The 12290-nt window shown below is 49.3% G+C and overlaps 1 protein-coding gene across 1 annotated transcript in view; it reads left to right on the top strand.

The window, feature by feature from the left end:
- LOC108799901 (histone-lysine N-methyltransferase SETD2-like) overlaps nt 1-12290 on the top strand; it is a gene marked incomplete at its 5' end in the record, with an annotated part of 34963 nt that overhangs the window by 3321 nt on the left and 19352 nt on the right. The window contains 6 exons of the mRNA XM_018571837.1: nt 178-223; nt 1795-1948; nt 4029-4704; nt 8772-8900; nt 8997-9139; nt 11844-11958. Coding sequence (XP_018427339.1) covers nt 178-223; nt 1795-1948; nt 4029-4704; nt 8772-8900; nt 8997-9139; nt 11844-11958 — 1263 coding nt within the window. The remainder of the gene's footprint in view (nt 1-177; nt 224-1794; nt 1949-4028; nt 4705-8771; nt 8901-8996; nt 9140-11843; nt 11959-12290) is intronic.

Genomic DNA, 12290 nt, shown 5'->3' with positions numbered 1-12290 from the left:
CCCCTGGATTCCCCTATATGAAGTTATTTGACCACCACTTGTCCAGATTGAATTGCAATTTGTGGTGTAGACTTCTGCACAAGATTTCTGTGTGTTGTGATAAAAAAAAGCCTAAAGGTGAGCACCAAATACTTTGTATTTGTTATGTTGCTTAATCTGTGATCTCTTTTCCTCTAGGAAGTCTATCGGATCCCGAAGAAGACCCCGGCAGAGAAGGAGCACTGTACGTATCACACGGTGCATATGATGAAAACGTTGCACTCCAGGTTCCAATAATGAATAGGGCTGTCATAGACTAAGTGTTCCATTTCAACTTGTAAATTTGTATAACGTGGGATGTCAGTATAATACCAGAAAGATGAGAGAATTAGAAAATCAATTCACTGAATTCCGCACCCCACAATATCCAGTCATCTGAGAGATGAGCTCAAAATGTACAGGCTGCATGAAATCTGACTTAAAGGAGAACTATGGGGTTAGGGCTTTTCCCCGTAGTTCTCCTTAGGGTAACGGGAGGACACAAACTAGCGTCCTCCCGTCACCCAAAGCTCCGTATATAGGGAGCTACAGCTCGCGGTATACTGAGACGCCGCAGCCGGGACGGATCCTGACATTACTGTCGAGATCCACCCAGCTGCGTGATTGACAGCTGGCTCTGCCTATCTAGAGGCAGAGCCTGCTGTACCCGCCCCCTCCCCCGTCCGTTCCGCCAGTCAGCGTTAGAGGGGAGGGGGGAATCCCTGCAGGAAGCCGTGAGTGACAGAAGTGAGCGAGCGACGGTTTGTGTTCCCTCACTTCCCGATCTATTGAGCCGACGTGTGACAGTTTAATTGTCGCACGTCGGCTCGAAACTATGAGGATGAGTTATTCCCATTCACCTCATAGTTCTCCTTTTTAAAGCAGTCCTTTACCCCCCTTTCACTAAATATCATATCTGCATGCAGCTCTGCATGCTAGTATGAAACCATCTCACATTCTTTATTTAAATAAACCTATTTTTCTTTTACTTTACAATCATTGATATTCCACTTCCTGGTCCTCACGGGCTTTAGTGATGTCATCGTGCCCCAGCGTTGCATCCTGGGAAGGTTACATCCGCAGAGCATGGGAAATCTCATCTGTAATCTCTCACGCGATCTCAGGGAAAGGCATTTTCCTCCCCTGAGATGATGTGCATGGTCACATGGCCTAGTTGCATGTGCCAGAGTTCCAGGAAGTAAAGGGAGGTGGATTCATCTGCCCTTAGTAAAAATGGCCGCTGTGAGAAGAATGGGGAGGATAAGAATAATAAGATATCCAAGAATAAAACCTGCAATTATCTATCAGGATGTGTTTGTAGATTTGTCATTACTAAACATTCCTTTAGGTGACTCATGTCATTTCAAAGATTCGGGTGAAGTTCCTCTTTAAGTATTGGGGTTTATGTGCACATTTTACCGGGGGAGATATGTTCTCTCAATTTCACTAGATAGACTTTCATTAAGAGAGGGGAGCATCACGGTCAGAGTTACCACAATCACTGTGTTGCATTACTAAGCAGAAAGCAGTCTACGTATGTAATGTGACATTTGGCTGCCACCTTGGGGGGAGAGGGGAAGAACAAACTTAAAGAACAGGATTCCCTATAAGAGATGAAACTTTTGCTCCAAAGACGCTGCTCCCTTTCATCCCTTCCAGGGATTTCCTAGTTGACATTTTCCCCAGTAGAGGGCGATCTTGTCTGCTGAACACCCCTGCCCCGTCGTTCATTTTTGTGCACGGTTACACTTTTTTGTTGTCTTCCATATTGTGCAGATGACAGGCACCGAGAATCCTCCTCAGGAAACTATCAGACCCCAAACACCAAGAGTCGGGAGCGGGACTCCGAGCGCCAGAGCCAAAGGAAGCGCAAACAGTCGCCGTCTCCTCCCTCATTCTACGAGCGCAGCACAAAAAGGGGCGAGGACAGGTAAGGAGTCCGCGTGTGCATTTAAAGCTGGAATGTAGGATCCCGGCTCACTGTCATCTTCACCTTTTGCGAGTATGAAATTAGGTTATTTTATAGGTAGTAGGGATGCACCGTTACCAATACGGGCGAGTATGTGCATGCTTCCGATACCAAAACATCCGGTATCAGGAAGCCAGCTCCATGCTCCCTTGTCACCATGGAGCATAGAGCTGGCTTCCCGGCCAGTCAGGAAGCCAGAGGGCGGGTGATGACTCGCCACCCGGCTTCCTGATAGGCAGGGAAGCCGGCTCCATGCGCCCTCGTCACTTGGTGATGAGGGAGCATGGAACTGGCTTCCTGGCCAATCAGGAAGCCCGGGGGTGTGTATTGACGTGCCGCCCGGCTTCCTGCTTGTTCAGGAAGCTGGCCAGTCAGGAAACTGGGTGGCGAGTCATTACCCACCCCTGGCTTCCTGATTGGCCAGATAGCCGGCTCCTCGTCGCCTGGTAACGAGGGAGAATGGAGACTGCTTTCTAATCGGGAAGCTGGGCAGCAAGTCATTACACGCCGCCCGGCTTCCTCAATGAGACTTCTGGTATCGGCGCGTACCGAAAAAAAAAATATCGATACTCTATTCCGAAAAAAACGTATCGGAATAATACCGATACACAATAATAGGTAGTATTGATTTGTTTCTCCTTAATATTGATGGATTATTAGCAAAGTCTAAATCTTATCACAATATTTCTATAGGTCAGTTAGTGTAAAAAGCTACAATATGGTCCGACTTAAAGCTGAACTCCAGCCGACACACACACACACACACACACACACACACACACACCACTTATTTTTTACATTGGCTTTATACATATCTTTAATCCTGCAGTCATCAGGTCAGTCCGATGATTGCACAGTCTTTCCTCTTCCCCTCTGGGAGCGGTCCTTCCTACTGGGCTCACATTATGAGCATGCTCAGTCCCAATGACGTTCTGTAGTGACAGGTTCACTTGGCATTTCACAGCACCCTATACACGCCTCCTTCCCAGCACTGCTTCTCTATGACTACCAGCAGAGGTTGCATTGGTACTGTGTTCAAATGGCACATTGGATTTTAGTTCCCCTGTAGTATACCTATTGAGATGCTGGTGCATGAAGCGCCGTCCCCTTTTCCCAAGCAAATTTCATCTAATGCAAATTGCTGAGTTACCGCAACTTCCACACGGGTGGTGGGGGGAGAGAGTAGGACTAGTAGTAGTTGGTCTCATTCAACTGGACTTGTTTTGTAAGGACTTTCCTCGCTGCATCCAGTCATCATCCTCCGTTCCAAGGAGTGTCAGAAATATGATGTACCTCGAGACGTGTCACCCTAAGCCCTCATTCACACGAGTAGCAGCCGGCCCGCAAAGATTCGTGCTGCGTCCATGGCCGTATCTGGCCGCTCCCTGCAAGGATGGGTGCTGCTGCGTGTTATTATACTATATACTATTATATGTTATTATACTATATACTATACTATTATTCTTCTCTGTGGGAGTACGCCGCCCTACGCTCACCCTCCCTGCTCGGACGCAGACAGGATCCATCGGAGCGGCCCGTGCACGCAGCACGGATCTGTACGGGCCAGCTGTTACTCGTGTGAATGAGGGCTAAAGCGGAACGCCACTTGCATACCAAAAATAAAAAAAATTAATTGCCAAACATGTCCTGGGACTGGGTTAGTGTTTACATTATTTATCGGAGCATTTGGGCAAGTACGAGGACTCACCCAAATACTCGGTATCGGCACCGATACTAGTATCGGTATGGGTGCATCCCTAGTTTACATACACTCTTTAGGGTGACTGAGATACCCATGTGGTATAAATACAGTGCAATGCACGTGACACTTATTAGAAATAAAGGAGCCCCTTGGATGAGTGTTGACATGTAAAGTCTCAGGTGAATGCGATTGTCTACTGCTAGCTATACTATGACCTGAGAACCTTCAGAGATATAGGAAGTGGTGTTCCTGCATCATCAGTGGTGCAGTACAAGTCTAATATAGCTTCATGAGGTCTCGCATGCAGACGGGTTGTGACTTCAGATTTTATTCCAGCAGGTATGACACTCCCACTACCTCCAAGAAGAAAAGTCGACTGCAGGACCGAAATAAGCTGTCCACAGAGGAGCGCAGGAAGTTGTTTGAGCAAGAGGTGGCACAACGCGAGGCCCAGAAGCAGCAGCAGCAGATGCAGAACATTGGCATCACTTCCCCCATCTCTTATGAGTCTATGCCGTATGGCACCCAGCTGCCCCCGCCTTACATGACTTACCCACAGGGGTACCCCATGCAGTCCTTCCTGGACCCCACCAATCCTAACGTAGGGAAGGTTCTGCTGCCCACTCCACCCCTGGACAGCTCTCCCAACAGCTATGACCCCTCTCAAGGCATGGTTAATTCGGCGATGATGACTCCGCAGCCAGTCCCAGTAGTGCAACATGTAGCAGCCCAAATGGATGTCCCCACTCAGCAGTATGCGACCCAGCCTGAGTCTATGGTCCCTCAGGATCCCAATGTGAATGTAATGCCAGTACCAGCACCCAGCGCTGTTCCAGCTCAGACCTATGGAGGCTGGGACCCCAAGCAATCAGCAGTGCCGGTTCAACAGCATCAGGTCCAGCCTCCGTACCCACCACCCCCTGCCCAGCCTGCACTCTACTACTCAGGACAGGCATGCTCAGCTATGTACGGGATGCCAGCTGCCTACGCTCAGACCACACAACCCATGGTGCAGGTAAGAGGCGCATTTCTTCTGCTGCTATTTGCTGCTTTATTTTAAAGGAGAACTTATAAGGTGAGTGCTTTTCACTCCCCTCATAGTTCTAGCCGACCTGTGACAATGAGACTGTCACAGGTCGGCTCAGTAGATCGGGAGGTGAGAGAACACATACCGGCGTTCGCTCACCTCTCGATCCTGTCACGGCTCTCTGCCGTGACAGGGGAGGGGCTGGATTCCCCCCTCCGATCCTCCAGGGCTGACTGGCGGAACGGACGGGGGAGGGGGTGGGTACAGCTGGCTCTGCCTCTGGATAGGCAGAGCCAGCTGTCACTCACGCAGCTGGGCGGATCCAGACATAATTGTCGGGATCCACTTCAGCTGCGGCGTCTCAGTATATAGGGAGCTGTAGCTCGCGGTATACTGAGCTTAGGGTGACGGGAGGACGCTAGTTTGTGTCCTCCCGTTACCCTTAGGAGAACTATGGGGAAAAGCCTTAACCCCATAGTTCTCCTTTTAATCATCTGATTTGATGTACAGAATTGGTTAATGCCCAGAGTACACGGAGCCGCTGTAGGTTGAGTAGCTATGAAGGCCCATTAAGTGCGGCAGAAAAGTTTAAATACCTGTGCTGGCATCAGGCAGGAGCGTCGTATTGCCGCTCTCACACACAATGCAGTGGCCCAGCTCTCTCTCTCCCCTCTCTCTCTCCCCTCCCCCCCTAGGTTGTCCACATACATTTGGCCAAATAATGTAGGTACACCATGGAGCTGTATACAAATAAGCAGACCGTTAGTAGTTTTGTACTCCATTACTTGGCATTTTTATATTTTCAGTACACATGTTCAGGTCCGATGGTTGGCTTTTGGAGTGCGATAAGTTCCACAGCATTGTGTGGCAAGCTTATGTGCACCCAAATATTTGTTGCAGAATAGGCCAAGCCAAGCGATCAAGGCCAGTTTTACACAATCAAAAAATGAACGTGCCTAACTACATGTCTTCTCATTGTCCATTGTCTCATCTATAGAGCAGTCTTTTAGCCCTGAGGAACCCTTCCAAATTATGAGGTCTCGGGGAAACTCTTGCCAAAACCAGCACATGGCTGGTCAGTCCGAAACTGGTGCACTGGTGACTTGAAGGATAAATGCCCCTTTCACAGTGGCCATCAGAATGTAACCCTTAGGCCCCATTCACACTTGGCGATTTGCAAATCGTGCGTTTATCACGCGATTTGCATTTTGCGCGATATCGCGCAAATGCTTGCATTGAAAAGCATTGAATCGCGGCAAAATCCGCTCCAAACAGGGTCCTGCTGTAGAGACGCACGACCCGCGACAGCAGGACCCTTTGCCCCATTGCCATGCATTGGAGAGCGATATCGCGCGGTAAATAGCCGCGATAAATCGCTCAGTGTGAACGGGGGCCTAACAGACAGCTAACAAGATCATTGGGTTCATGCAGCTGCCAAGTGGCATTGAGCCCGGAACAATGCGGGCACCTTCGAATGGGCGGTCAATTAGCCACAGCTCATGGAACCCTTAAGGTGCCCACACACCTTGCGATAATCGCGGGAAATCCCGCTATCGTACGATTAGCGCAAGGTGTGTGGAAGGCGTGCGACCTCTGCTACTGTACGATCGCACGACTTTTATCTTAGGAACATGTTCGGAAACCCGCCGAGAATCGTACGATTGTCGGCGGGTGTGTGGCATGTTCGTAAGATAACTGCCGCAAGCGCACACTTCCCGCTCAGCATTGCGGTCATCGAAAGCCCGCCCCTCAGGGGGGCGCGGCTTGCGATCATCGCAAGTACGATCTACCTGTCAAAGATCGGCAGATCGTACGTCTTGTGTTGGTTGTAAGGTGTGTGCCCAGCATTAGCTCTAGAGTTCAATGGAACCCTTATTGAGAATGATTGCTGTAGTTGAATATTGATCATTTATTCATGTTCCCCTGTCTGTGATTCAGCCGCAGTGCCACTGGTCTCCCTTAGTTTTACATTCTTGTGTATTTATTACCAAGGAATGTTTAATAATCCTTTATAGCTTTCTATAATTGAGTTTATATGCCAGATGTAAGTATTATTATAATTTGCAATATTTAGATCTTACATGGGAGGTCTCACAGCCCCAATTCCATCCAAACCATTACTGTTTCCATGTGTTCAGTATTGTGGGGTGTGCGCGTTTTATATCCGGTGATTGGCTTCCGGAAGACTCCAGTGCAGAATCCTTGGACAGGACGTCACGGAATATCACTGCTACGTTTTCAGGGGTTTTATTTTCCTCTCCTTTTTTTTTTTATAAAAGTTTGCTAAAGAAAATAGCAAAATGTAATAACATGAGGACACCTCCTGGCAGTAATGCGTCGGCCGCGCCGCAGCAGGCGGGTACCACGATACCGCGCGGTGCAGTTGTAAGAGTGCATGCACTACTTTTTTTTTCTACCGCAGTGCACGGCATTGCAGTCCCACGCATTGCGGCCCAGAGGTGCTTTTAGGGTGCCGTTCAAATAAATTGCACTGCAATGCACCTGCTGCACTGTGACGCACGGTGGGTGAGTTGCAAGATACCGTGTGTTAATTGCACAGAACCGAACGATTAATGCACGGCTTTGGTGTGAGCAGCCCCTGAAGCTCATACTGAGGGCCCATTAACACCAGGGCCGTGCGCTTTGCTTTGAAAAAATAATGCATGCACTGCTTTGTTCACATGCACCGCAACCTGAATTCAGCCTCATTCACAGTCCCATAAAAGTCTATGGGGCACTTATGTACAGGCTCTGTTTGTTTTATAAACTTAACAGCGCAACCGCGGCTGTCAGATTGAAGTAAGTATGCATCTCTGGAGGGGGAGGGGAGTTAGGTCCGGGAAAAGGGGCACAAAGCATAGGTGCATTATTTAAAGAACCCCATAGTTCTCAAGGCTTTTCCCCATAGTTCTCCTTAGGGTAACGGGAGGACACAAACTAGCATCCTCCCGTCACCCTAGGCTCAGTATATAGGGAGCTACGGCTCGCGGTATACCGAGACGCCGCAACTGAAGCGGATCCCGACAATTATGTCTGGATCCGCCCAGCTGCGTGAGTGACAGCTGGCTCTGCCTATCTAGAGGCAGAGCCAGCAGTACCCGCCCCCTCCCCCGTCCGTTCCGCCAGTCAGAGGTGGAGGATCGGACAGGGGAGGGGGGAATCCAGTCCCTCCCCTGTCACCGCTCTCTGCCGTGACAGGATTGAGAGGTGAGCGAGCGACGCTATGTGTTCGCTCACCTCCCGATCTACTGAGCCGACCTGTGACAGTCTCATTGTCAAAGGTCGGCTAGAACTATGAGGATGAGTGAAAAGCACCCCCCTCATAGTTCTCCTTTAAGGAAACCCCCGTGTAAGCTACAAGTCCTTGCATTTGTAGCTTACAAAGACCCTTAGACTCCCCATACTCTGGCTCAAAACTGTCACATGAACAAGTCCAACACTTCCAAATCCACAACCTCAAAAAAGTAGATTATTACATGCAATCAATAAAACAAGGATTGTACATAGAACAATATCGGACCTCTGAAAAGTACAAGCATGCATATGTACTCAGTACTTGGTTTGGGCCCCTTTTGCAGCACTTACTGCAATTACTTTTGCACGATATTCTAATTATTCGAGTTTCACCTGTACCTGGAAGTAACAGTTGCTGAATGGAACACCAGGGGGACTCAAGTATAGGCTCTTGGGGAGAGCAGGAACCTGTTGCTTTGTCCTAATTCACTTGAAGAGGTTTGAATTATCTTCAACAGGTGAAAAGACAAAAAATATTGGCTACTGCAAAAGGGATTTTGCTGTTTTATTATGAAAAGTGAAAATAACCCGGCGCTGTCATCACAGTCAAAGTGGGATAGACTTTAAAAAGGGGCGCAACAGACCCGGGGAGAGGGGGTATGCACTGCTAGAGTCCCCAAAACATATAGGAAGACAGTACGTGGCTGGGCCTACTGCCATGTATCTCCATCTCACATTTTGCGGTATTTGGGTACATCGGGGGAATGCAGAGTTTTAGAGACCACTCAATAAAATGCTGGAATTCTGTTTTTGTTGTTCAGAGTTACACGCAGCCCGGCCTGCAGTACATGACGGGACAGCAGATGTACGCTCCCCACCCGCAGGGTGTCGTCATGCAGCAGCCCCCGCCTGCCATCGCCCCTCCTGGACAACCACCACCAATGCAGCAGGTTTGTAACTAGCGCAGAAAGGTAACTCGGTCCTCCATCTTTGCCTGTCCAGTGTCCGTGTGTGTAACTCACCAGCTTTTGTGTATCTACCCGCAGCCTGAGATGGGAATGTCTGGCAATAACATCATGGACCTTCCTCCACCCTCCCCACCCAAACCTAAAACCATTGTCCTTCCTCCCAACTGGAAGACCGCGCGAGACCCAGAGGGAAAAATCTACTATTACCATGTAATAACCAGGTGAGCCAAACATGGGCATGGAAACATATCGGACACATGCATTGTGCGGGAGATACACTTATTGTCTGTAATGTGTATATAATAATCTGGCCACTCAGTGTATATAATAATCCGGCCACTCAGTGTATATCTGAAAGTTTGTTGCACATCTGTGAAGAAAGCAGAGTTGGTGAGGACCTGTAGTGTGGTAGCTGTGCCCGAAAAGGCAAGCCGAGGACAAAGGAGTATTCTCCTCCAGTGGTCTCCCTGCAACTGACCTTTTCCTTATTACTATTTATTACAAGTCCTTCTGCACCGTGTCTCTGTGTTGGGGCAAACATCAAGGTAGAGGAGCAGGGCTTCCTCGTGTCATAGCTGCCCTCCCTATGACCGGTGGGGTAATGATGGTGGAGGAAGCACAGATCCACAGAATGAATGAAGCAGACGCAGGGAGATCCTTGCACTGCAGCTCCTCCGGGTACAGCTTACTCTCCGGTAAGGAGAACATTGATCAGCACGGTGGTCATATCACCGAATCAGCAGAGCCGCAGATCTTACAGAGCAGATCTACAGCTATGATTCTCTAGGCACAGGGAGGGCCCTGCTATTGTTCAGGAGAAAGACCAAGGTAAATCTTTTAGGGTACTTTCTAGACATTTCCAATAACATAACAGATCTTTAATTGAATTCGGGTCTACTGTGAATGTCACATTATCGATAAAGATTTACAGTTCTTTCCCATTTCTATATTGGTGACATGGTGCCTTCTAATCACCAGGCTTTATACTCTGCTTGCTTATATGAAAACGGTGATGTGTGTTCCTGTGGAGGTGAGGAGGATGCTCCAGTAAGGTCCAGGCGCTCCGCTGGCCTCTCGAGGTTCCTCCACACTACACTGGTCACACCATGTCTGTATGGAGCTTTGTACACAGGGGACAGTCATGGTGGAACAAAAAAGGGTCTTCACCAACCTGTGACCACAAAGTTGGAAGCATACAGTTGTCTAAAATGTGTTTTTTGTATGATTTAGTAATAACATTACCCTTCATTGGAAGCCTCTGAACTCAATTATTTGGAGGGAGGGGTCTCCACTCTGACCATATAGTGTACTTTTGCCACGGGCCCAGGGAGCCCCATAACACAGGACACTCTCTATGCCAGGGGTTCCCACAAGGTCGATCGCGATCTACCAGTCGATCGCGTAGGGAACACTGGTAGCTCGGTTGCAGGCGATCGCACTGTGGGCGAGGGGCCTGCCTGCGGAGCCTGGCTGCGTTGCCATTGACTTCAATGCACCGCCACGCCCCCTCCCGCCCCTGAATGCAGGTGTTTTTTCGTTGGTAGATCTCAATGAGCTCGTCATTTGAAAAGTAGATCTCCAGAGGAAAAATAGTGGGCACCCCTGCTCTATGCTATACCCCACCAGCTACAGTATTCTGGACCCACCTCTTTGCACGGTGTGCCTGTAGCCCTATAGTTATCCCATTTGATACGTATCTTGCTCCCTACCCAGCCCTTTTGGCATGCCCCCCTGGCTTATGATTGACAGTGGTTCCTAGCAGCCTCATGTTAGAACTGGCAGCCTGTGTTAACTACGTTCCCTGCTGTCCCATATGCTGCCACAGCACCCCCCATACATAGTCAAAACTAGAAAGCGAAGCCTGTGCGGTCCCATGACCTTTGACCTAAAGGTCAAATGTACAGCAAATGCAATCTTTATTTTAAACAATGGCAGTTTATGGGCAGAGTTGGTAATGTTTTTAGTTGCCTGGTGTGACAGGGACGAAGAGCATACCACGCATGTGCGGATTTGTGGAAGAGGGAGAGCACGCAGCACATGTGCGGATTTGTGGAAGAGGGAGAGCACACTGCACATGTTTGGATTTGTGGAAGGAGAGCACGCTGCGCATGTGCGGATTTGTGGAAGAGGGAGAGCACACTGTACATGTGCGGTTTTGTGGAAGAGGGAGAGCACACTGTACATGTGCGGATTTGTGGAAGAGGGAGAGCACACTGCACATGTGCGGATTTGTGGAAGAGGGAGAGCATACTGCACATGTGTGGATTTGTGGAAGAGGGAGAGCACGCTGTACATGTGCAGATTTGTGGAAGAGGGAGAGCACACTGCACATGTGTGGATTTGTGGAAGAGGGAGAGCACGCTGCACATGTTTGGATTTGTGGAAGAGGGAGAGCACGCTGCACATGTGCGGATTTGTGGAAGAGGGAGAGCACGCTGCACATGTGCGGATTTGTGGAAGAGGGAGAGCACGCTGCACATGTGCGGATTTGTGGAAGAGGGAGAGCACGCTGCACATGTGCGGATTTGTGGAAGAGGGAGAGCACGCTGCACATGTGCGGATTTGTGGAAGAGGGAGAGCACGCTGCACATGTTTGGATTTGTGGAAGAGGGAGAGCACACTCGTTCCTGTGATGATGGAGGAGGATGCTCCCAACTTACCATCCATCCTAGCCTAAGAGCAGGATGGTGTCTCGCTCAAAGTGGTACTTTTTCGGCCAGGCTTTGCAGAAGCCGCGGTTGACCTACAGGTGTAGTGAGCGCTCTATTTCTCTACACTGCACCATAATTTGTAGACTGCTGGCGCCCTTTGACCTCACTGCAAGGTTTAATATAAAAGTGAACTAACCAATTTAACCCTAAGCTGGAGGAATGACTCGAGGTTCTTGTTCATCAATTGACTCCGTTATCGCTTATAATCTTGCAGGCAAACTCAGTGGGACCCTCCAATCTGGGACAGCGGCGGAGAGCCGGGAGGAAGCATGGATCATGAAACGGAGATGGACTTGGGAACCCCGACATACGATGAGAACCCGATGAAGGTGAATGTGCTGCTACGTTGTATTGTTACTAGTTTTAAACAAAATTTCCCAACAGCAAGTGACAAATCATGACCCGCTGATGTTGTTTTGGAAAAGATTCAGCTGATCTTAAAGGAGAACTATGGGGTCAGGGCTTTTCCCCATAGTTCTCCTTAGGGTAACGGGAGGACACAAACTAGCGTCCTCCCGTCACCCTAAGATCAGTATATAGGGAGCTATACAGCTCACGGTATACTGAGACGCCGGAGCGGATCCCGACATCGATGTCGAGATCCGCCCAGCTGCGTGAGTGACAGCTGGCTCTGCCTATCTGGAGGCAGAGCCAGCTGTAC

Source organism: Nanorana parkeri, unplaced genomic scaffold, assembly GCF_000935625.1.
Source record: "Nanorana parkeri isolate BGI_ZX_2015 unplaced genomic scaffold, ASM93562v1 scaffold1851, whole genome shotgun sequence".
NCBI classification, from domain to species: Eukaryota; Metazoa; Chordata; class Amphibia; order Anura; family Dicroglossidae; genus Nanorana; species Nanorana parkeri.
The sequence above is the reverse complement of the archived record's forward strand: the minus strand, read 5'-3'. Positions and strand labels throughout refer to the sequence as shown.